Raw genomic sequence first — 25,472 nt, 5'->3', positions numbered from 1 at the left:
GCGTTGGTGGTATAGTGGTGAGCATAGCTGCCTTCCAAGCAGTTGACCCGGGTTCGATTCCCGGCCAACGCATGTGCTTTTAAAACTTTTATTCCTATGTTCATTCCCTGGTTCCCCCCCCCCCCCAGCGTCACCTTCATAGAAGGTCGCTTGAGGTGACCAGCTTTCCGTGACCTCGGTGGGGTGCACCCCTCACCTTCTCATATCAAAATAAGCGAGTTGGAATCTGTTCCCGATATTGCGGACTCGGCGTTGGGCGCCGTGCCAATCCGCAGACACAAAAAAGGAGAGACGAAAGGAAACCAAAAATCCCAGTCTCGGCACCCTGGCTGATACGGGGCGCCGGCCCAGGACTCAGCACTGCAGCGGGAGAAAGAGGCTTGTTCAGTTTCAAGTTGAGACTGGAAACTCGTATTTATGTCAAGGAGAAAGCACTCGGCAGGAGGCCAAGGCTGGCTGGCGGCGGGATTACGCCGGCTGTGTCAGTTTTGTGCTGTTGCCCGTATGCGTTTTTTAAATTATCGTTAACGAACACGTCTAATAAGCACACGTGAAAACGGTGAAAATAATAATAAACAGAACGAATGGAGAGAATAATGGCCAGTTTAGCAACAATGCAAGTTATTCGAAGCACAACAGTAACTCGACATTTAGAATGTGAGCTTGAGAATCGGGACAAATTATTCCTCTCCGCCCCGCCCCACCGTCCTACCCCCCCCCACCGTCCTACCCCCCCACCCGCCAGGTCTTTTTTTGTCTCCGTTCTCGAGCCGAGGACAGGTACTTCCTAAATAATTAGTGTTTAAAAAGGAACGGCACACTTCTCCCCGTCGGGGAATCGAACCCCGGTCTCCCGCGTGACAGGCGGGGATACTCACCACTATACTAACGAGGAATAAGCTATAAGGTGTTTCTGAACCCGGCACCTGATTTTTTCACTGAATTCAGCGTGCTAACTTAGAGATTTCTGGGGATTTTGTTATTTAGGCCACTGAGAAATGGTAACCTCAGACCTATGCACATTCCTAACCACATCTAAGCGCGAGTTCCCAGAAGGGCAGAAACGAGCAAGAGTCACGGAGAGAAATAAATAGACGCCTCCGAGACTGCAGGGACCTAAGTTCTGGGAGAACCTGGATTCTCCCAAACATATTCCTGAATAGGTCCCACCCCTTTTCACTGTCATCCACAGCTATATGTTGACCAGCATCAATCGAACAGAAAGCAGGCTCCGGCGGCGGTGAAGAGGCATTGAGCAGGGAGGTGGGGAGCAGAAGCAGAAAGTGTCTTGCCAAGTCCGGATCTGTCTGAGCTCTTCCTAGCACGTCAGGAAGGACTACGCATCGTGAGTTTCTTCCTGACACCTAGACATTCATTCAGAATAAAATTGATCTCAGTATATCCGCTCCAGTGGATCAGCTCACCCTAATCAATTTGCGGGGAAGCCTCCTTAGATCCATTCAGATACTAAGTACCTTAAGAGTGCTTTAGACTCCGCAAAAACTGAGACTGGGCTCGTCCGGGATTTGAACCCGGGACCTCTCGCACCCGAAGCGAGAATCATACCCCTAGACCAACGAGCCACCGTGGAAACTCGATTTCCCATTCCTTTAGAAGACTTATCAGACTTGCTACAGTTCTGCTACTATGAGTTTTGGCGCGTGCTCAGGGACCCTCTGTCCCGACGCTGAATACTTTGATACAGGGATCTGGAAATCTCTCTGCTTGGGGTCCGCAAGTTCCGACTCCTCCCAGGAAATAACGTAAAGGAAGTGGAAGGGAGTGGTCTCGGCCTCACCCCCGCACGCCCCTCCAGGACTACCTTGAGCATCCGAGTTCCCACTCCCTCCAATTACTGTCTCGACGCCGTACCATAACTTGTAGTCTCGACACTTACCGTCTCTTCCCGCGGTCATCGGATTCAGTGCCCTGGCTCAGAGCTTTAAAGACAATAATGGAGTTGCCTGATTGGGGACAATTAATGAGCCAAAAATCCCTAGGTGAACACCATCCCGTATTTCTGTTCTTGATTCTGTCCATCCTAGACCCTTTAGTAGCCCACGGTCTCGCCAGACCATGTGGCAGTGCCCACCGAAGGGGCAACATTGAGATGAGCGGCTGGTGGGTGGGGTAGGGGAATCGGCTTTCCAACCTTCGTGAGTGGGGCGGGGCGCCAGGCTATATCCTGACGCTTAACACCCCTAGCAGCACTCTCCGCTTGTAAAATCAGGTTACCCTTACCCTCCTGTCTATCCTTCTGTCTCCAGTTCCCTCCTACCTGCCGCCTAAGACCCCCGGAAGGTAAGGTTCTCTGAGGCAAGCGCCCACTTGGTATGGTCCAAGACCAGTAGTCCCTGACTGTTCGGTGAACCTATATGCTCTTAATACACACTCGCCATGCTCTCACCAAGAGCCCTGGCAGGACCTGGTGGGACAGTTGCAGGCCACGTGTTCTGCCTTCCTTCAGCTCAGTACCTACTCTGGGGAGTCTTCCTAGCAGGGTTCTGACCTGTCACGACACTCGAGCATCTCTGGGCTGAACCATCTTGCTGCATACCCTAGTCGTGTGATTTGTGGGGCCTGGCCCTTCCTAATTCCTAACCCATAGATGCTTTGGTCGCGGCGACTTCAATGAAGGGTTCAGCTTTTTGCTTTTTCTTTCCCAGGTGTCGCCGGCAAGACAGTGGGGGAGGGCAGCAGAGAACAGCCTGGCCTTTCCTGTCAGTGTCCCAAGCCTTTCAGGTTTGTGAGGAAGCAGCCCTCAGGGCTGATCTGGCATCTCCCCCTCCCCCCATTACTCTTTCTCAATTCCTGTCTCCCTCCAGCTTTCCCCTAAGCTTCCAGTCACCTCTCTCTTATCTTATCTCATAGACTCTTAACCTTCACAGAGGTGGAGGCCTAAATCCCTTACAAATCATGATGAAAGCTATGACCTTTTTTCCTGGAAAAATCCATGCAATATCAGGGAGTTCACAGGTATCCTGAAGCTCCTATCCATGAGCCCCACTTTTGGAATCCAAGAACTAAAGTGTAAACAGATGATTATGGTTTACGATTTGGTGCAATATTTTGCATTTTAACAGGAGCCAAAGCTTGACACAAGGTATAACTTTGGACAGTCACAATTGTTTGAAAGAGATTGGATGAGAAAGAGTGACAAGATATTCTTGGTGAATATGAGATGGTACCAACCCCCACACCCACCCCCAGCACTTCCCTGAAGTAGAACCCTGGCAACATCCTGAATTTCTTCTCCCTCTTCTTCAGACTACACATCCTATCAGTTACTGAGTCCTATATTTTTTTATATTAAACATGTCTCAAATTCATCCCCTTCTCTCCATCTCTCCTACAATTAACCTAGTGCAAGCCTTTGACATTTTTATAACTAACCCCACCCCCCCACACACACACATACTCTCTGATCCCTTGTCATTCTTCTATGTAGCATTTATCTAGAATGTCATATAATTTAATTTTTAAAACATTCCTGTTGTGTTTTTTTGTTCCCTGCTGTATTTCCTAGACCTAGAACAATGGTTGTTATGTGGTACAGTAGTTGTTTAAGAGAACATAAGGCAAATTTCCACGTGGTCTTTCAAACTTAGTCCAGAAAGCCTCTCTTTACCACTCTTTATCCTTAGGCCCAATGAGATGCCACTTCTGTTCTCCGTATTCTCACAACATCTTGCGGTGTGATTGTGTCTTCCTTCCAATGAGCTCTCTGAGAAAAGGGGCTGTGCCTTCTTCATTTGGTTATGCACAGGATACAGCCCGCCGCTTGGCACAAATCAGTCTCAGTGTTGCTGCCTCACTTACTTTTCTGTCACCTCTAGATGGCAATTTCTTCAAGCCAACACTTTTGCTCAGATATCTTACATTGGTTCTTGGGCCAAGGGATGGTGTCTAGACCTTTCTGCTTATCTTCCAAGGAGGTTTAGATCCTGCCAACCATCTATAGATCCTACTTTTTGCCTCCTTCGCCACCGCATTTACTTTTACCCTAATCAGCTTGGCTTCAGTGCTCCACAAACGGGCACTGCCTTTCCATAGGGTCTGGAGATCCCACCGGGAATACATACTCTTCTACTCCCACCCTGTCCACAGGGTCCCAGCCCTTCAGCGGTCTTTTGCAAGAAACCAGATGGTGCCAGGCCAGACATCTCTGCTAACTCCTAACCCTGATTGCCAGCTTGTGGAGATGAATGAAGATAACTGAATATAAAGGGCCTGGTATAAGAGCTACATATAGAAAATGCACCCTCCCTACTCCATTTTTAAAATTTAAAATTTATTATATATACATGTATAATTCTGAGGCCCCAAACCAAAATAAATATATTGAAGAACCAACAAAACAAACCGACTCAGGTTCTAGGGGACATTCTGGGATAGGGCATGGGAGTTGGGGATGCCCCTCCTGTGAGGCATAGAGCGGCCCACCTGACTAGCCCACCAGCACCAACGGGGTGTGGCATCAACTGGGTAGAGGAAGGTGTAGGTCTCAGGATTCCTGCCCTGGTCACAGAGTGAGCTTTTAAAGCGTTGGTCTCACGGGACTGGCAGCTCTTCTTAGCAGGAATTCTGAATGCCCTGAGGGTGGAACTATATAACGCTCGCGTCTTTTAGTGTAGATTCAGAGACAAAAAGTAACACAAACTTCCGATTAGAACGTAAGGCACCGCTGGGATTCGAACCCAGGATCTCCTGTTTACTAGACAGGCGCTTTAACCAACTAAGCCACGGCGCCAACGTTGCTCTAGCGGGTCCAGGTGGTGCACCACATGAATGTAAAACCTGGAACCTGGCCACATTAATTTTCCAAATTTTCCTAAAATTAATTTTGACAAAGTAATTAGATTTGGTGTCGGACATCCATCCATGGATTCCCGATATTGAAAGAAATAAATCAAATATCTCAACTATAGCCAAAAATGATTGGTTTGGGAGCATCCCAGAGTCTAGGAGTCCCGAGACGGGAATTTTTGGAACACTTATGGAAATAAATTTTTTTGTCTTACCTTGAGCATAAAGGCAGTAGAATAGGAACGGGGGAGAAAATTTTAAAGGAGCACGCGTAGTCGGCAGGATTCGAACCTGCGCGGGGAGACCCCAATGGATTTCTAGTCCATCGCCTTAACCACTCGGCCACGACTACACGGTTGTAACAAGTTCTCTACTCCACAAGTCTTCTTTGTTTTTGTGTCGGGCAAACCACCGGCTTTACGATTTCGTGGTTCCGGGGCTAGGAGACTGGTGGGTGTAAACATCGAAGAACAGAATCGTATTGGCGCTTTCACTAGCGACCCCGCCCCACACTCCGCCTTTTTGGGGTCCTCGTCTCGTTTCTTCCCTTCCATTCACCGGCCTCCAACGCGCTCGCGTTGTAAAGAGAAGACGCGGCAGATGCCGGGAACCATTCCTTTTGCCCTAGCCCAGGGAATGTCCTTCCAAAGCTTAGAGTGTTCAACAATTCAGGTTTTGAAAAGCCTTGGGTCGTTTGCAATCCAGAGGCCAAGTGGCTCCGGGCGGAAACTTCCTGGTAACAGCATGTATGGGAAATGGGAAGGGGGGGGGGGGCGGGGGGAAAGCAAAATAAACAGCTTACTCCTGGCCCGTACGGGGATCGAACCCGCGACCTTGGCGTTATTAGCACCACGCTCTAACCAACTGAGCTAACCGGCCAGTGATGGGAGAGTTACCTTCAGCTGCACATACCTATATCACGAGGTATATCAACAAAATCGTTACATTCGAGAGATTTTTTTTTTTTTGTGGGAATTAACCATGACTCAAAAGCTTTCCGAATACAAACTGGAAACAATGTCTTAAAGGGCCAGGAATGACCTCTGAACAAAATTTTCTTACTATGCTATTCTTGCTCTAAGGGGTGTGGCTAGGCTCTACCTCTCCATTGAGCAAGCAGCTCCCAGGAAAAAAATGGGAGAACACCAACCAAATACATATATTTGATTGTGCGACCCTTATATCTACGGGTTCTGACTTAAGAATCCCTTCCAGTCTCATAGTGTGGATCAAGGATCTGCCTTATGCCTAGCCCATGGGAAACCCACAGTACTGACCACTTGACTGGTGTTCCATAATAGTTTTCTTAAAAGCCTCTCCTAATGGTTGGCATTCCCCTCATTCCCACTCCCTTATATGCATCTTGTACTTCCCAATAACTCTAGGCTTGCATAATGGACTTCTTCCTCAGCCCAACAATGCTGACTGAGACCATCTACCCTGCCCCCACCACCCCAATTTACTCCCTTTAGGGTAGATAACAACCAAACTGACTTTTGGTATCATTCTTCTGCTGGACCAGCTCTTCAAACCAGTTTTGGCACTGGTGAAAAACAAGGGTGGAAATGATGGTAAATGATGGGCCAGCTGCCAGGTCAGAAAGTCTGGGACCCCAAACTACAAAACATCACCAGAGCTTTATCACAGGCCAAGGGACCTGTCGCAAGTGTTAGATAGGACAAGGGTCTCAAGGTCTGGGCTGCTCTTACTAAATGCTATTATTTTAAAATTTTGTTAAATGTTAAAATGTAGCACAATATTTTGCAGATGCAGCTGTAAACAGGATGAACTTGACAAGAACTCAACAGGTTAAGTGCAACCAACAACAAAGAAAAAAATCAACACATAATTAACCAAATAGTATATATAAGTAATGGCTAAGCCTCCCTTCCTGAGACAGCTTTAGATGCAATTTCCATCTTCTCTACTTGCTAAAAGTAAATGAAACTATCTATAACACAAGGCGAGTGTTCTGTTCCTCTGGCCCCTGCCGCAACGGCAGAACTCAAGGTCAGGGTCACCTGTGAATGCAGGTGCATTGACCCCAAGCAGAGATAAAATATCAACATCACCATAATTTGTCTATTTCCACACTTTCCCCAAGGTGGGCTGGTACCAGAATATGAAGGAGAAATTATAGTAGGGTAGCAGTTTATGAATACAGGGCTCTGGGATCCTGGTTCAATCATAAAGAAGGCAAGGGCTACGACAAGCAGGAACAGCTGGAGCCTAGGCCTCAAGGGTTCCAGCAGACAGAAAGAACTTTCAGGCCATTGTTGCAGTTCAGGTTAGCAGGAAGAAGCAAATGCCCCTAGAGAGCTGTAGTGCTCAGTCTCCTGGATAGAGAGGCATGACAGTTGGATCCTGGGATTCACACGAGTCAGGAGAGGGAGCTCCCCACATTGGAATCGCTGTAGCCGAGGAGATTCTGAGATAGGAAGAGAGGAAAACACATGTGCTATCCATGTGGTTTTTAGTTCGCATCTACCATTCTCTTCCCCAACTCCAGATCCTCTATCAATCCCTCATCCCTCTTCCTCCTGTGACCCATCTATCTACCCCGTCACCCTTCCATCCTTACCTAAAGGGATGATCTTGGAGGGTTTCCTCTCAAGCTCAAATGAAAGCACAATAGGGCGGAGGACAGAGAGGCTGGTACAAAGTGTCCGGAGGAAGAGGATTAAGGGCTCATCGATCTTGGCTGAAGACTAGAAAGGGAAACTCAGGATTAAGCAGAACTCAAACTCCTACGTCCTCTACCAAACCCTCAGGAACATGGGTATCCGATACCTACCTCGTAGCCACATCTCACCTCATGTTGGGCTCCAGGCCCTGTAAATTGCAAGGCCACTTTCCCTGGCCCTCTGACAAACTCTAGGAGGGCGGTCCACTCACTAGGACACAGTCCTAGTGCTGCTGCCACATGATGATTCCTACAGGTCACCACAGCTTCAGCAGTCCCATCCTCCACTAGAAGCCTAAGGTGGGGTGGGGGGAGGGGTAAAAAACATAAATTCTCACAGCAAACCCACGTAGTGAGTCACCTGAACTCATATGCCTCCATCCCCGCCGTTTCATCTTTAACTTGTTTACCCTTAGTTCATTCAAAAATATTTATCAAACAATTCCCACAAGCTGAGAATTATGTTAATACAGGGACAGCACACCGGTGAAGTTGTGTAATAGAGAAGTAAATGGTGTGATGGGTGCCCACCTTGTGCTCTCACCTGATGCTGGCCTGGCTTACAGACGTCTGAGTGGGGCAAGTGGAACCCTGCTGAGTACACCTCCCCTGGGATAAAAAAAAGTGGTTGGAAAAATCCTCTTGGTCTCGTCACATTCCTCTGGCACCCTACACCCAGCTTAGCCTCTCCCCTCCCATACCTGGTGGCAGATGCTGGTACAGTGAGCACACACCCAGAAGAGCTGAAGGCTGAAGACAGAAACAATATGGCAAGAGGCAGTGGCACGGAATGGGGACCGCCCACCCTGCAGCAGTCCAGCCAGGTAGATGTGGGGCAGTGGAGCACTAAAAAAAAAAGATGGGGGAGGGAACTGTGTCAAGAAACAGCCAAAGGAGTGCTGAAGGCAGGGTGTTTCTGGAAGGACTTTATTTGGGGCAGAGGAAATCACTCTGACTCGACACATTCTTTTAGGACTGGAGAATACTGTAGTTACGGCAAAAATTCCTGAGCCAGGAACATGTGTGGAATATAGATGTGAGGCTGTGAGATTTGGGGATCAGAGCCAGGGGCACTGACCTAATTGTGGTCTCCGGGGGAAAACTCAGGACCTGCATATAAGTAGATGACCGGAAACAACAGTAAACATTGTGGGATCTGCAAGAGGAAGGAGAAGGAAGTCAATTTGAAGCTGACGTTGAGACTCTATCACAAACTAGGCTACTCCTCTGAAGGATGTACCCTAGCCCAGGCTCTATCAAATCAGAGGGAAGAATGAGGAAAGGACTGGTCTGGAACATCTCATGAGGGTAGAGGGCATAAACTCCAGAGTAACATATCAAATGTAATTATCAAAAAGAAGGTGTCATTGTAGCATAGTTAGGTAGGGGTGAACATTCAAAAGAATCATATCAGTAGGGAGAGGTGGCAAGGCCAGTTACACAGATCTTCACCTGGAAACTCTTTTCTCCAGCTGGTTAAAGTAGACTCGGGCTCCTGGAAGGAGTCCTAGTGGTGGAGGCAAGTGTGGACCTTCAATATATATGTCCAAGTGAGGGGGGAATTCACAATGAGCAGTCTCCAGAGCTACGGTTAGCTTCACACACCGTCTTCTGGCCTCAGTGCTCCCTACAGAAGGAAAGGGGAGGAGTCGGTGGTATCTTTCTGGACCATAAAGTCCCATCGCTCCATTTCATACCTTCCCTTCAAGGAAGTGTCATTACCAGGCTTTGTCCAGATAGGGGCCGGAAGTGGCTCACACAATGTCCGTGACAAAATCTCAGCTGAGAAGGACACCAAGGAATCGGTGAAGCTGAAGGGTCAGTGAGAATAAAGGCATAAGAAGACAGAATGGAGAGTCAGGTCCAAGGACAGAAAAAGGAGCTAAAGTATCTGTTAGAACATCATCTAAGATCTCAAAAATTCTCATGCTGTGTCAAATCACACACTAAAAGTAACAGGATTTATAGGAAAAATAGACTTGTGGCAGACCACTCAAAACCTATACAACTTTTTAACTAACCAGAGGCTTTAACAAGAAGTACACCAGCAGAGTTAAATCTGCACTTGTATTTATGCTTATAATCTGTCAGTCCATCATTTGTAGTTTAATATGCTGGAGCTCAAGATCCCGCCTTCAAATTAGATCCTTAAAAGCATTCACTTATAGTAGAGACCAGTTTCATAAAAATTACACATACAATCCACTAGGGTTTAACACAGAGGGAAATATCTCTGCAGCTTCTTCATTTGCATTTGCAGGTACCCCAAAAAGTTTATATGAAGAGAGTATATCTGTATCTGAAACTATAAGCCAGGTACCTCTTGTATTAAAAGAAGGCCCTGCTCTATAGATTTTCAGCTTTTGTCTTTATATTTTTAAAAAATTTCTTATATTTCCTTTTGTTGCTAAGGCTGCTCATGATCATTTCAAAATAGTAACGTTCTAGGGGAAATCAGGTATGAAACACAATTCCCATCTTATACTGACATCTAAATCACATGAAAGAAACACAGAAACAGAGAAAGGACAGTGCACCAAACCTAACCAAGGCAGAGGAAAAGAGAGCAGTCTAATAAGCTGGAGAAGCTGGAAGACATTTACTTGCCACTGAGCAGGTCGGTCAGTGAGGACTGAGGCAGTGCCTTGTTGATACCCAACAGATCTGGGATGTTCTGGGAGCTCTCAAGTTCCAGGGTCCACTCATCCCGGATACTGAGGCAGGATGTACAACCAGCTAACTCCAGAGGACGCTGCGATATGCAGGATGAACTACCCTCCTCAAACAATATTGGTGTCTGCCAGGAAATTGGAAGATAATTTAGTCTCTGATCCAGAAGGAGGTTCACAAAATACTATGACCCAATTTTGTGTTCCCTCTGGAGCCTGGTGAAGGAAGTGATTTAGAAATAGACAGGTCTTCCATTTGATCTAGATCTACCCCTCTGCTAGGAGAGCCAGACAGTGACCAGGCACTTGCATTTCCTCTCCGGACTCTAAACCAAAAAGAAAGCTTTCTGGGGAAGGGTAAAATGAAACTGAGCACTCACAGGAGGGCCAGGAGCCACAAGTCGGTACACTTGCCCAGGGTGCAAGAAATCGAACCAGCGAACTGAGGAGCCAAGAAAGATGAGGAGAACCTGTAAGGAAGGAGAACAAGATGCTGGGGTTCCAGACTGGTCAGGTCTTGCTGCCCAACACAAGCCTGACCTGACATCCAGTTTAGAGGGATGACACCTCCAAGGAGAAACCACTCCTGCAGTCCCAGCTTACCTTCTGATTCTTGTTCTCATCTCCCTTGAGCTCAAGTGGGCCCCATCCAGGTCCCTCCTTCCTCTGGGTGCTCCCAAGCCAGCTCCCTGATACGTAGAAACTGAGCATAGGCTTGTGCACCTCTGGACTAGCTCCTGGGGGAACACAAAAGTTCCTCTTCATCAGTGCCTCCTTGTGGGACAACAAGAATAACCGGCTCTGTCCTAAGTGGGGATCCTTGGGGAGGGTGGGCTCTGTCTGAGGAGGTGTTGAGGAGGTGGCTGAGAGAAGGAAGGGTCTGGGCACAGGAAGGATCAGGGCATCAGCCAGGAGGAACTGGACATACACTCTGTTGGGAGAGACAAGGAATAGGTGTCTTAGTGATGCAGATACTGGGTGTGCAGGCCCCAGCATTCTAATATCTGCACCAGGCCCTTCCCCTTCCCCTTATAGACTTGGCGTACAGCCACCATTCCAAGAAGCCAACCTGGCCTGCTGCTTCTGGATGAAGTCTGTCATGCTCAGTTCCTTCCAGGAAGGAAAGTTGCTTCTGACATCCCTCTCTATGACCAACTGGAACCTCTCTGCCCGCACCAAACAGCCTAGAAGAAGGAAGTTTTCTATTTTGACAAGAGAGAACTGTGGAATGGGAAGTGAAGCAGACTGCCCTGCAGGTCTTGCTGCCCAGCACAAGCCTGACCTGACATCCAGTTTAGAGGGATGACACCTCCAAGGAGAAACCACTCCATCTGCATGTCCAATCCTGCCCCTGGTTTTTAGGCTGAAAGGCCTTGATTTTACTTTCTCATAAATCCCTAAAATGCCCATTCTTAGATCTAAGATGCTTTCCAGGTTTTTCCTGTCTACAAATTTCCATAAGGCCAATTAAAACCATCATTATTTCCATCATTATTCTTCCAAACTAAGAATGCAAGAAATGGGAGCTGCCATCCTGGTGTGCATATTAGGCACTATGGAAGGAGAAATGAATATTGGGAATTGGGAGTTCTGGCTAGGAAACCCCTTGCTCCCTTTCTCTACCTGCCAATACTGGTCTTCTAAACTTCTCCCAAAACCTGTTGATTAACCTATGTAACTTCAGCATCTATAGAAAATCTCAGCAGGTGCTTCCTCCCAAACCCTCCATTCCAAGACCCTCCACTCTGCCACCACCACCTCTCCACCTTTAGACTTCAAACCTATGAGCCGGGGGTCAGTGACGGGTTGTGAGTGCTTGTTCAGGAGTAGGCAGGGGAGAGAACCACTTTGATCTCGAAGTTGTAGACAACCTTTATGAGATGAAGCCACCAGGATCCCAAGTAAAACCTAAAGGGAGACAAAAGCCAAGGTATCAAGTATTTATTAAGCAAATATTGAGCATCTACTATGTGCTAGGCACTGTGTTAAACGTCAACTACAAAGTGAACAAAAGAGACATGGTCTCTGACCTCAGAGAATTTATTTTCAAGTGAGGAAGACATATGTGAAAAAAACATACATGCGTTCACATCGAGGTTAGAGGTAGGAGAATAAGCATCAGATGTAATAAGAGGTTTGGGTTTTATTTTATGTGCACTGGGAGAAACAGGGATTTAAAGCAAGACTGTTTTGTAATTCAAGTCACATTTTGCCTCACTCTTTCTAGTTGCTGTCGCTAGGGGTCAAGAAGAGATAGAGTAGTTTAGTTAGAAGGCTAGTCAGTAAAAATGGCAAGAAATGACTACAGTAGTGGTAGTAAGGATAGCACAAAGAGAAAATGCCCTGAGCCCTGCTGGAGGCCCACTTACATGAGCTGGTTGGAAGGTGGAGGGCAACAGACAGAGCCAAGACCAGGCAAGGCGCTGATTGAGTTGGTAACTGGTCAGGTGTGAAGCCTCTGGGAGGGACAGAAGGGTCTTAGGGTCAAAGGAGGCCCAGGCCCTGCACTTCCCTTCCTCTTTCAGGGTAGCCAGAGTGGGGAAAGAGCAGGGAGTCTGCAGCCGAGTGTACTGTAAGGGAAAGAAGAAAAATCAGATTGTGTATCCCATTTGTCCCTTCCATATATTAGCTTTGTCACCCAACTTTCCTCACTTCCTCATACCTTCTGGAGTGGACAGAGATGTGGCTCTTCAAGGATCTCTTTATGTGCATTCCGACTGGGGATGCATGGTGGAGCTAGAACATTCAGGGTAGGAGCCAGCAGTTGTAGTCCCAGGCTGGAGTTCCCAGGAGAGACATGCTGAAGGAACTGGTGGTGTCTCAGCACATGGGGACACAGCCTTGGCCAGAGAAAAAAAGTGAGTCACTTCCCCCAAAGACCCTGCTTCTTTTAAGATCCTGCTTCCCTTACAGAGGTGGTGTCCTACTCCCACTGCCGGCCCAGATTCCTCATCCTCCTTACTTGCGAGCCAGCTCCTCCAGGGCCTTGGTAGCCCACAGGTAGAGGGGAAGTCCTAGCTGATATTCCCATACCAGCTGCTCATACAGGGAGGCACCCTGGGCTTGGGGGGAAGTCTGAGTCTCAGGCTTCTGACGAGAGAATCCTCGAAGTAGAATGGCACCACGGAGACAAGGGGCTAGCACTGGCCTTCTTGTTCCTCCACCCACTGACTGTAGGAGGTGAACATCCTGGAGCTGGAGAAAAGCAGAAAAAGTGAAAAAGGAGAGGTGAAGCCAAATCGATGACTCCAGGCAGTTAACTGTAGTTTCCCACTGCCTGAGTTCCAAAAGAAACCCAATTTTTCCTATACAGGCGATTTCCTTTCAGCCTCCATGTCTTACCTTCCATCACAACCCACTGCCCTTAGGGTAAGGCTTCAGCTAGCTGGTGTGGCTTACCTACTCAGAGGGCCAGAGGACTCCTAGCTGGTGTGACTTACCTACTCACCAGGCCATATGACATCATTCTGGCCCTTCCTATAACTCCTCCAGTTAGAAGGCCCTTCTATGAAGGAGACATTCTGGTCCCAACCCCTTCTCCATGAGCCCCAGACTCTACTTCTTCCTGATCTGAGCTCAACCCCAATACACACTTATTATTTTTATATATTTTTGCTATAAAGGTTCCCACCCTTCCACAAAAAAAAAAAAAAAAAAAAAAAAAAAAAAAAAAAAAAAAAAAAAGACCAGCCTATAAAGGTAAAGGAAGCTGCTGAGAAGGACTCTCTTTATCACCAGCCCTGATCCCTCATGTACCTCCAGACAGACTCCTGGTCGCACCACCCGTCTAAGGCCATGGAATTGCTGGTAAGCAAGACAAAGCCCCAGCTGCCCATCCAGTTCATAGAGGCCAGCAGGCTGATTCAGCACACCTGTGACCGTTCCCTGCAAAAAGGTCAAAGAGCCAATTGATCTCTATTTCCTTCCCCTTTCAAGATACACATTTCCTGCCCCTCACACTCTAGGATCTCTCCCCTATACTCACCGTATATGATAAGAGTCTGGAGTCCCGGACAAGACCTTGTTGTTCCTTCCTGTCTTGGGAGTTGCTGGGCCTAGTGTGTGGCTTGGGGTCAGCCTCTAAGAGGAGTTCGTCTGGCTCTAATTTTAGTTCCAGCTCTCGCACACATTCTGGTTTCAGCGGCAACAGATGGGAGGAGGGACTAGTTGTCCAAACATGGTAACAGTGACCATGGATCTTGGATACTCGAAGCTCTGTCAGCACATAGGCCCTACCAGGCCAAAGGGCTTGGTACCAGACCAGCTGGGCAGGGACCTGGCTTGTGCAGAAGCAGGCAACATGGTGCAGGTGATTCTCTAGTCCTAAATATCCTCCCCTCTCTCCTAGATGCTTCCCACAATGCTGTCCCTTTGCCAGAGTCCCTTTCCATCATAATTTGATCTCAAAGATCTGTTCATCGTGAGCTTTCCTTGCTTCTTCATCTTCCTTTTTTATAAATTAAATCTTAAACCATAGAACTTTCAGGATCTCTCCTCTCAAAGGAGATGCCAAATGTTTCCTAATCCCTCCCTCAAGATACACGCCATCTGTAAAACTTCCTCCAAAACACATAAACATTCCATTTAGAAAATTAGATCCTTTTTGAATTTTCCCTATTCCACCCCATAACATACAAACTACTTTCACTTATTTAATCAACATGCACTGGGTTTATAGGTATGTATCTATAAACCCAGTGCAAATGGATGTTACGGGAAATATAATAGATTGTATTATAACATATTTCTTCTAACATATTTCAAACCACTGGGAAACACAGACACGAACCCAAGTCATATTATGGGGCCATGTATGATCAAGTGGCAAAAAGCATACACATTTGCTAAGGTTTCTGAGAAAGAGGGAGAAGGTTAGGATGTGTTGGAATGATCAGGAAGCCCAAGTGAAAGAAGTAAAACTTGAACAGGGTCCTGAAGGACATCTCTGGTTTGTTGAAGTGGAGAGAAAGAAAGGTGATTCAAGCAGGAGGCAACAACATGGAAATGTGCAGAACTAAAATCAAGCAAGGCAGTGAAATCACTGGCAAGGACAAAGAAAAAGGAATGTTCTTGGGAGTTGCTGGAGACAAGATGAGACAGCCAAGTTGAGGGGGAAAAAAACACACTGAAGACTTTATAAGAAAGTAAGACATATCAAAGCAGGAAAATAAAAATAAATATCTGACAGCAGGGCATTATATGGACTGGGGAAGGATGGTTGTTGAAGAAATTTAAGCACAAAGTAAAAAGAGACTGTTCTTAAGTATACCATTCTTCTAGGGCATACTTCTCCCACAGGCACAATGGTACTATTGCCATTCTGAGGGCCTTCAAAACACAATGATGGTCACGACACTTGAACTTCAGTCCCCTGTGCTCAACTTCACAGACCTCCAATTCTACTCTAAAACCACCTGACTATCACCGATCAGACCTTGGATGTCACAATTCACTGTAAGGTATTGCTAAGACCTCACTTAAGCTTATTGACTGTGCAAAACAAGTAGTTAATAATGGTTGGACTGAACAAACAAATGCATACTGGTGCTTCTGCTCTCCCCCAACCCTCCTTTGCTCATTAACCTCTCACTAGGACCTCTAACACTGCAGCCCCTTCTCCTTTATTCAGACACTGAGGTCCTTCCCTTCCTCTGTTCTAATATCACATCGCCATGGCTAATTCCTCAACTCCTTTTCTAAGGCAAAAAACCTACTTGAGGAAGACAGACCCATGCCATCCCAGTGCCAAATAATGATGGTGACCCTCTCCAGCTGCGTCCCATTACTGCTTAGCAATCTCTTATCCCTGACCACCTAAATAGTAGTTACCCTGAACCTTTACTCCTCTTTACTGAGTCCAGTCCTCCTCTTTCAAGAAATGACCTCACTCTTCTACCATACAAGAGATTTCCTGGGGTCATCTAGAGAGACAGTATGTCCCTTCAGCAGCCCACAAACACACCAAGACCACTACTCTCCTCACCTCCCAGGCTTATTCCAAAGCCCACCTCTGCACCCTCACAACCTCGTGCTTGGACATGTACTTACTACAGCACTTATGATTCTGAACAGTAACTGCTGACTTAATTATCTGGCTGAGAGCTTCAATTTTGTGCCTCTGAACTGAACAAAGTGCCTAGCATTATACTACCTACTCAATAAAAGTTGAATCTTGATACAGGTGATTCTCTAGTCCTCTCTTCTAGTGATTTAAATCCTGTCCACTCCTCAAGCCTCAGATCAAGTCTAAACTCTCTCATAAGGCTTCCCTCAACATAATAAACTCCAGATAACCTGCTACAGCAGTTACAAACTATACCACACATCTTAGAACTTACATACTGTTTTGCATTTCTCTGCTTATTTCATAAATCGATACCATATAAAATCTACAATAAGAGAAACTACCCAAAGGGTTTACCATACTTTGGTCACCCTGCAGAAATTCAGAGATTTTTCTCTTGACATATAATACATGAATGAGCCAATCCCACTCTGCATAGACCATTTGAATGGTCTCTAGGGGACTTAAAATATTCTAATGTAGAAAAAATACAAAAGCTCCTCTTTAACTCAGAAGCAAAAAGCAAGAACAGAAATTTGGGTGGCTTCTAGGAATTTTTAGTTTTAGTATATTTAGCTCATTCATACTCTAATCACTGTTATTTAAACTCACGACACACACAGACACAGTTAAGAATTCTAATAGTGCTAATAAATTTTAGTTTCCTTTTTTTCTGATATGCATGTTAGAAAGCCTTTTCATTCTTTAATTGTTTTGAATGCTTTTGGAACCCTGTTCAGATAATTTATGAGCCATATAATAATTGGTATATAAATTAATGATTTAAAAATTTTACCAGTTGATAAGAGTCTACAATAAGTACCAAGTTATAAGTCACATAACAATACACTTTTTAAAAGTGTATATATTTAATGTCTTAAGAATGTTCAGATAAATAATTTCCTTGGTCATCCTTCTAATGCAGGGGAAAAAAATTAAGTGATTCTGACAGATTTACAAAATATCACACACAATACAAAAGTTGTCTACTCAAATGAACTCATGGCAGGCGAGTCCATTCCCCACCTCCTGTACACAGAAATGACGATACCTGGAATCTTCCCTCAACATCGCTGTTCCAGAAAACAACTCTCCAGCTTTCTTCCTTTCCTTTGTGGTTCTTCCTAAGATCTTATCTTTCCTATTAAGAGTTCTAATACCACTTCCCTATCTCCATGCCTCTGAATTGACCCCATTCCTCACCTGAACAATGATGGACGACACATAGCTGCCAGTTTGGCTGCCAGCTGGGGATGATTCACCAAGAGTCAGGACGAAGTAAGCTTTCTTTTGACTTTTCACCAGGGCACTCAATCGAACCAGCTTCCCAGCCAGGTTTGGTTGCACGACTTTGAGCTTGCTCCTAAGGAAGGTAGAGAGAAAAGAGAAAAAGTCATTTTTATTTCTTTTCTTTTACCCAACAAATGCCTCCCCTCCCACATAAAGACAAATCCAGTTGTGATGTAAAAGAGGCTCTATCGTTCCCTTGATTTGGAACATTCCATCTATATTACTCTCAATACCCTCTCTCCTTGCCATCGACCCATCATTGTCCTCCCAGTTTCAGAGTGCTCCCTCCTCCCCTAGAGAGGGAAGAATCACCTGTGCCTGAGCAGGCGGGAAGCAGCCTCAGGGTAGAGAACAGATATAGGGGTGAGAGGGCCAGCACTGATGGTCAAGGGAAACACCGGCACAGGGGCACCCCAGAGCTCCAAGTGCCCTTCCTCTGAAGAATTACCCCTGGCAGGAGGGAGGTAACTCCAACTGGGGAACAGAAAGAGATGGCTCAACCAAGAAAGGTCCAGATCTATGAGCTAAAAAAGACCAAGAGAAAGGGTTAATCAAGATCCTCACATCACATTTAATCCCCTCTACCTTTGCTCCCTCAGAGACTTAACTGCCTCACTCCTAGGCACTATTCTTGTTGAGATCTGAGCATCTAACCTCCCCTTCCTACTCACCTCACAGTCCAGGATACCAGTGTTATCTCTCACATAAAGATTTCCATTCCTGCACTTTTGTTCCAAGTCCCCTGATAGGTCTGTTAGTGTTCCTAAAAGTAACAGCCTCTCCCGGGGCAGGGCCCCACTTAGTCCAGCCTCTTGGGCCCAAGCCTGGTACGCAGTACTGCTCCAAGACAGGTGGCTGCAGCATGGGAGGTGCTGGTGGGTCTTGAGGTCCTGTACTGAGACAAAGCTGCAGAGTGAAGGAAGCAAAGTCTTACAAAGCTATATCCAAACCTAAGAAGTTAATCTCAACCCCAACAAATCCCCCCACTATCCCAAAGAAAGGTCAATGGGGAATGCGGACTAAGAAAGGAGATTGTGTGATTAACTGAAGGAGGGGGAAAGCTGGGGTGAAAAGCCTAAGAAAATGAGTATGGAATCTGGGTTCAAAGACTGGGTAGTACCAAGGGAGAAAGTAGAAAGAAAGTCTGCTGAATAATACCTTGAACAAGATAGAGCCACAGAGACGACTAAGAGAAATGAAGTAGGAATGCGAAAGCAGTCTAAGAAGATGAATGTGGGGAGAACATTTTATAGAATATTTTACAAATAGCTCCTTTGATAGCATCTCAGAGCTCTTAAACAGAAAACTCCAATGGGGCCACTTAGTCATCTGCCTAATGGCTCAACCTCAATAGACCCAGCCAAGTTTCCTTCCTAGTCTAGAAGATCACAGTACTAGAGACAAGCTGGGAAGCTGAGGCTGAGATGGGAGTTAATATCAAGAATTTCCAAATCTCAAGAGATGTATGAGATCAGCCATTCTTAAGCAAAGTATTGCAACACTGCAGTCACTATTGTGAGATATATCATAGATTATGTGATAACAGTTAAATTATCAAAGTTGTGACAGATTCATATCTTTGTAATACCATTATTCCACACTTGCATTCCTATGATTTTTTGAGTAGAAAAGAAATAGGATAAGGTTACAAAATATCACAATTTATCCTGATTGTACTCATAAAGATCAACTATGTATGAGTACTGAAGAGTGGGAATAATGTTCTAGATGGCTCACTACCCTTCCACATCTGCTTCATTCTTTCTCAAATGGCTTTGAAGTAGATAAATGGCAAAGATAGAAACTGACATGTGTTGAGTCCCTTATGCACATACTATACTGGGTCCATTCACGCTCGATATTGTATAGAATTTCACTAAAACCCCTTGTAAGACTACCAATGAGGAAACAGAGAGGTTCAGGTATACAGTGGCGCAGGTGGCAAAGCCAGGTGCAGCTCACTCAAAAGTCTAGGTTCTGTCTGTGTTTCTCTACTTCTCTAAATGCCCAGGCGAAAGCAATGGGAGAGAGTTGTTTCTTAGACACCTTCAGGACAGGAAACAGTAAAAATAGGGGTCACTTTTCCCAGATTCTTTAGGGTTTGGGTCGGGAACTGAAGGTGATAACCTCAAATCCTTTGCATTTATCATTGCTCTCCAACTTTCAAGGCCTAGCACAATGCCTGGCATACAACAGGCACTCAATGAAGGAGAATGAAGAAATAAATATTTATGTCTGTCAAATAATTTCTATTTTACCCTTATCCACCATTCTTTATGCACTCCTCACGTCTATATATTATACTATCAATTTTATATTTATGTTGAATAACAAGAAACTTTAAAAAGGTCTAAGTTTCCTAAAAATTGCTGACTTACCACTTTTCAATTATTCTAGTAATATCAGAATTTGGAGAGATTTGGATCTTCCTTTAATCAGATTGTGATCACCGAGGGCACTAGGCATACACTCAACTCACCAGTGGGAGACCTCAACCACATTGCAATTAAGACTTTATGGAAATCACAATTTCTTCAACTATGACTGGTTGACAAACAGCTCTCCTGTCCCAAGGCTTTTCCCATACTAGTAGGACATTTCAGATGAGATCTCATTTTATATTTAAATAAACAATGGAATCTTAAAAGTTATGAACATGGACATGAATTAAAGGAAAAGAAAGAAAAAACAGAGTCCAAAGGAGATGAGTTACACAGGAGGAAAACAAAAAAGCCCCCAGGTAAAAGGGCTCTCAGAAATTAATTTGGAATTACGATATCATTTAATCCTATCAAATAGGCCCCCCAAAATTTTTTTAAACGGCAAAAACAAGATACGAAAAAGGTTCAGGATACAGACATATGCTGATATGTGTGTCAACTGGTACAACTCCATTGGAGAGCAATGCGAAAACAGCCAGGGAAGTGGATGGTGTGCTTATTGGATGAGGCTGCACCTTCCTTCAGGACACTGATTACTTAATGAGAAGGGGTAGAGAACTGGATCAGGATAGAGCACTTAGGGGACTTTACTAAATCTGTAACACTTTACTTCTTATAAAAAAGAACTGAAGCAAATACGGCAAAATGTTATGGTTTTCAAAACTGAGAGTTAAGTACCTGGCTAAATACAAAGCCAAACAACACAGTTTAGTTCAGCTGACATTTTTTCATAGACGAGACTTCTCAGTAAAGGAAGCAGTGTGTTGATTTACATTCTGGAAGACCAGAAATTTTGGTTATCACTGGTTTATTTATTTCATTTGTGATTCTTTTTGTCTTTATTCTGAGAATATATAGTTGAAATATAATTTTCCTGTTCTGTGTAGTTGTAAATAACATTTTAATTGTTAGATTCATTTGTTTCCCTCAGAATTCCATCTTAGGATTTCCCCTCGATCCTTGCTGAATTTAATTATTTTTAAAAATTAAATTTATTGAAGTAACATTGGTTAATGACATAATTTTCAGGTGTACAAATTATAATTCAACATTTATACTCTATTGTGTGCTCTTCATATAGTCCAATTTCCTTCCATTACTGTATATTTGACCCTCTTTACCCACTTCATCCTCCCCCCGTCCTGTTTCTCCTCAGGTAACCATCACTCTGATTTATCTATGAGTTCATTTTTGTTTTATTTGTTTGTTTTGTTTTATATTCTACACAAGTGAAATCAATCAATTTTTGTCCTTTTCCATATGACTTATTTCACTTAGCATAATACTCTCAAGATCCATCACGTTGTTGCAAATGGCAATATTCCATCTTTTTTATGATTGAGTAGTATTCTACTGTGTGTGTGTGTGTGTACACACACACTTCATCTTCTTTATCCAATCATCCATCAATGGACTTAGACTGTTTCTATGTCTTGACTATTTTAAGTAATGCTGCAATGAACATAGGGATACATATATTTTTACATATAAATGTTTTCATATTTTTCAGGTAAATAACCAGAAGAGTAATTACTGGATCATTTAGGTAGTTCTATTCTTAATTTTTTTGAGAAACCTCCATACCATTTCCATAATGGCTGTACTAATTTACATTCCCACCAACAGTGGATGAGGGTTCTCATTTCTTCAACTCTGTTTATTTCCCATTGGTTCATAATAAAGTCCATGGATAAGAAAATTAGACAGAATTTTTTAAATGGTTTTTTTTTTTTTTTTTTTTTTTTTTGGATAACATGGAGTACAATTAAGCCGTCTTCTCACCAAAGATCCCTTGCCTTTACAGACTATGATAGATTGCTAGGCTGAGTGAAGCATTTCCCCAAGTGCTATAAGCAAGTTAAGGGAGTGCCAGGGAAAAAGTATCCTGTGCTCAAATAAGTCTGGGAAATGACAAATTAAACAAAGCTAAACAGATTTCTACATTTTTTATTTTTTAAAAAGATAAATATTGATATGTATATTCACATAATAGAATACCATACAGCAGTTAAAATAAATGAGCTAGAGCTATCAATATGAATAAATCTTAGAAGCATAATGTTAAGTGCAAACAGCAAATAACAAAGGATATATAAGGTATAGTACCATTTATATAAAGTCTAAACTCTACTATATATTACTTAGGGATATACGCATGTAGTAAAAATATAAAGATATATACAGGAATAATATACATACTCAAGATAGTGGATACTTCTACGACAAGGTAAATAGGCTTCTTTGTGAAGTACTTTTCAGCCTTTAATGTTAAAGAGCCTCATGACTCTCCTAGAGAAGCTTATCATATCCAATCTCTCTCAAATTTATTTAGCCACGGAGCCCTTTTCTTGTGGTACTTTATTAATATTGCCTAAAACAGTTTAGGAAATGCTAGCATAGTTTAAAAAAAAAAAAAACCTTCAGAAGATCTTAAACTCAGATCTTCTTAAACACAACTATTTGCACCTGGTGAACCTTAGTTACCTAATATACAAAATGAAATATTATCAGCCTCTCTTCCCACTTTGAGAGTTTTTTCCAAATTTTCTTTCAGTCTTCTCCACATCCTCTTCCTTCCTTTCCTTGTCTCTAAACTTGAGCCAATTTCGGAGAACTATAGGAAAAGGAAAGTAGCTTGATGGAGAATGGAAAAGTCTGGCAGAAGGCGGTTGTATTTATACCACCTTTTCTTCCCCTTAGCAAGTTTCCCCTCACTCTTCTCAGTTCCTTCCTTTTTAATTCCAAATTGAACTTTCCACTGAACCTTACCTCTCCTTACCTGTAGCTGAGGGGCAGTGTAAAACCTTGGTTCCTTCCCTGGGACAACCAGGTAGTCTTCACACAGTCAATTACCAACTGAGTCAACTGGACGTTAGACTCTTTGCCAGCTGGCCACAGGCTCTCTTGGATGAAGGCCTGGGCAGCCTCAAGCCAGGCTTGCTCCTGAGGAAAGTAAATCTAGTAAGAACATCTTCATGACAATCCTGCCCACCAAGGAAATTCTGGGAAGAATAAAGGAATACAAAAAAGAAAGATCAAGAGGGCATGTAAATGAAGAAGAAAAGTAAAAGAGTTTAGAGCTTAAAGAAACCTTAGAAGTCTTTAGTCTAGCCATACAATCAGCTCAGAGAGTTGGCCATCCAGCTTTGGTCTTGCCTTTTTCTTTAATAAACCTATACCAATCCTTAAAGTGCTCAACTAGAATATATATTCCTCTATGAACCCTTCTATGACCATCCCAGGCAGAATGCTGCTCCATCCTTGGAACTCCCACAGCACCTCGCACATACCTCTATTAAAAGCAATGATCACCAAAGATAGTGGTATCCCATTTTATGTAGGGTCTGGTTCTAAAGTCAGCAAGTTGAATAAAAAATTGGTCAAAAGTCACCCTTGAAAAAAATCCTTTGAATTGGACATAGTACTATATAGTAACTTACATGGAAATGGAAATGTACCTAATAATAAACAGTACATTAAAAGAACAAAGATAAAGTATAATTTTTAATTATTCGACTTTTTTAGTCATCAATACATTCGCGTTCCCGTAAGCTAAATACATATATGATACAATCAATCCCACTGGATGTTTCCTGTTCTTTCTTTTCGGCTAAGATGTGAGCTTCCTAAGGAGGACATGAACTATCTTTGTATATTCACCACAGATTGTGGACACATAGTTCCCTCTATATGTAGATAACTCTAGCACGTGGGACCAGCTTGGCCTACTCCTGGTGCTAGGCAGTTTTATTTTTAAATTCCAACAGAATTCAACAAAACTTAGAGTTAGGTCCTTTATCCTTCTTGATCTCCAGCGATAATTCTAAACTATTACAGTTCTATCCCTGTTCCTCCAATGCTCTTCTATTAGCCTTCTGGTCAATAATCCACATTCGGTGAATATTTAGCATCTTAGAAACAGCTCGAAAAATCAGTCTTCAAGTTCTAGATGACTTCAGTGTCCTCATGGACAGTCCTACCACTGACCTTCACCTTCATTTCACCTCAGCCAAACACTCCCACTCATGTCATGGTTGTCAAAACTGGACCAGGTCATCATTCAGAACTGCCCACCAATATAATCTAAGCTCAGGCTCTCATACATTTGTCTTTCTCTCTTGGTCATCTTTTTAACTCCTATTTCTCTGAGAGGTTGTCCATTGCTTGGAACATTGAACACTACTGTTTCTCAAAGTGGTACCTCAGAATCATCAGTTTTATTTAAAATGCAGGTGCTTTTTGGGTGACCTCAACTACTGAATCAGAATGGGGGGGAGTGGAGTCTGTATTTTAAATAAGCTCCCTAGATTGATACTAGTATAGGCTGAAGTTTTCGAACACTATATATTTTCTTACCAATGACCTCATTCACTGGATGGCTTTATTAGCTGATTGTTCCTATATCTCTACTTTAGCTGATCTCTCTCTAGAGCTCTAGTTATAACCATGTGCAATTGGATTCCCCACCTGGCCATGCACCAATGCACCAATGATGCCCAACATTAAACTTTTCACAAAATCCACTCCTCTTCCAGTGTTCACTAACTTAGCAAATAGCATCCTCAACCAAATAGTTCTATCTTGATTCCTTAACATCTTTCTTTTCCCTACACAAGACCCAAGTCCTTTAGATTCTATCGCCTTGAATTTTTTTTTTTTTTTTTTTTGCTGTCTTCATCTCTGGTACCTCAACATTGCCGCCACGGTCAGGGTCATCACCCTCTCTCATTATATTTCAACAAAAGCCTTCTAATTGGTACTCCAGTCCATTCTCTACACTGATACCTCAGGAAACGGAAATTAAAATGTCACCCACTTTTCTGCTTAAAACCCTTAATAACTCCCAATTGTCCTAGGGTTAAAGTAGCTGCTTAACAAGACTTATAAGACTGTCAGCTTTGACCCCTCTACCACCATCCTGAGTTTTTCAAAGACATCTTCTCTATCTCGCCTTTGAACGTGTTTTTGCCTCCACCTTGAGACCTCTTTCGGTGTTTTTGTTTGTTTGTTTGTTTGTTTGTTTTTGCTTTGCTCACTCCTACACGTACTTTGGGTCTCAAAAGCTTTTCCTGATTACCCATTAGAGTTGAATCAGGGGTCTCCCTCAAGAACCCACAGCCCAAAGTTTGCCGTTAGTCTGCTCCTGGCTTCCTACTGGTCTTGAAGTCTAGAGAGTGGAACGAGACGTGTTTAAGGTTCACAGTAGTCGCCGCAGTAATAAACATATATATCCGTAGAACCAGTGAGAGCGCAGGACGAAAAGCCTCACGGGCTCCCCCTCGCCCCGGCGCGGCCAGCAAAGTCAGGGAGAAGAGGCAAGGTGGAGGGAACAGAACAGAAAATCCAGGACAGACAAGAAAAAAGGACGAGGATCTGAGAATGGCACTCACGGAGCCTGTAGCTTGTGCCCGGTGAGCCGTCATGACGCACCAGAGGACTTAGTCCTCCTGCGAGGTGAGCAAAGCGCCACTGGCGAGAATGATCACTAGAGGGCCCGTCTGCAACGTCATCAACGGGCG

At 44.1% G+C, this 25,472-nt stretch overlaps 1 protein-coding gene and 6 non-coding genes across 8 annotated transcripts; 1 reads left to right on the top strand and 6 right to left on the bottom strand.

The window, feature by feature from the left end:
• Positions 1–72, top strand: TRNAG-UCC. Its single transcript has one exon. It is a non-coding gene; the product is annotated as a tRNA-Gly (tRNA).
• A 751-nt stretch (positions 73–823) lies between these two features.
• TRNAD-GUC lies at positions 824–895 on the bottom strand. The gene has a single exon. It is a non-coding gene; the product is annotated as a tRNA-Asp (tRNA).
• Positions 896–1,511: 616 nt separating this feature from the next.
• On the bottom strand, positions 1,512–1,583 carry TRNAP-CGG. The gene has a single exon. It is a non-coding gene; the product is annotated as a tRNA-Pro (tRNA).
• A 3,093-nt stretch (positions 1,584–4,676) lies between these two features.
• On the bottom strand, positions 4,677–4,750 carry TRNAT-AGU. Its single transcript has one exon. It is a non-coding gene; the product is annotated as a tRNA-Thr (tRNA).
• Positions 4,751–5,076: 326 nt separating this feature from the next.
• Positions 5,077–5,158, bottom strand: TRNAS-AGA. The gene has a single exon. It is a non-coding gene; the product is annotated as a tRNA-Ser (tRNA).
• A 453-nt stretch (positions 5,159–5,611) lies between these two features.
• TRNAI-AAU lies at positions 5,612–5,685 on the bottom strand. Its single transcript has one exon. It is a non-coding gene; the product is annotated as a tRNA-Ile (tRNA).
• A 967-nt stretch (positions 5,686–6,652) lies between these two features.
• Positions 6,653–25,452, bottom strand: CTC1 (CST telomere replication complex component 1). 2 transcript variants are annotated; one of them, XM_016154713.2, is made up of 23 exons: positions 25,344–25,452; positions 22,733–22,896; positions 18,184–18,418; positions 17,825–18,036; positions 17,426–17,585; positions 14,144–14,434; positions 13,915–14,043; positions 13,121–13,353; positions 12,821–12,998; positions 12,528–12,728; positions 11,940–12,066; positions 11,228–11,342; positions 10,762–11,089; positions 10,539–10,628; positions 10,093–10,286; positions 9,212–9,300; positions 8,942–9,116; positions 8,568–8,645; positions 8,191–8,335; positions 8,034–8,098; positions 7,619–7,784; positions 7,388–7,514; positions 6,653–7,234 (listed from the first exon to the last, which is right to left on the bottom strand). In XM_016154713.2, exons 1-23 carry the CDS (start codon positions 25,374–25,376, stop codon positions 7,095–7,097), a joined length of 3,675 nt encoding a protein of 1,224 aa, XP_016010199.2. In that variant the 5' UTR covers positions 25,377–25,452; the 3' UTR covers positions 6,653–7,094. The 2 variants fall into 2 exon arrangements, with proteins under 2 accessions (XP_016010199.2, XP_036078484.1); XM_036222591.1 differs by lacking the exons at positions 6,653–7,234; positions 7,388–7,514 and having other exon boundaries at positions 7,669–7,784; positions 8,021–8,098.
• Positions 25,453–25,472: the final 20 nt, after the last annotated feature.

Source organism: Rousettus aegyptiacus, unplaced genomic scaffold (genome assembly GCF_014176215.1).
Source record: "Rousettus aegyptiacus isolate mRouAeg1 unplaced genomic scaffold, mRouAeg1.p scaffold_m13_p_6, whole genome shotgun sequence".
In the NCBI taxonomy this organism is placed as follows: Eukaryota; Metazoa; Chordata; class Mammalia; order Chiroptera; family Pteropodidae; genus Rousettus; species Rousettus aegyptiacus.
Note: the sequence above shows the minus strand (reverse complement) of the source record. Positions and strands in the feature narration are given on the sequence as shown.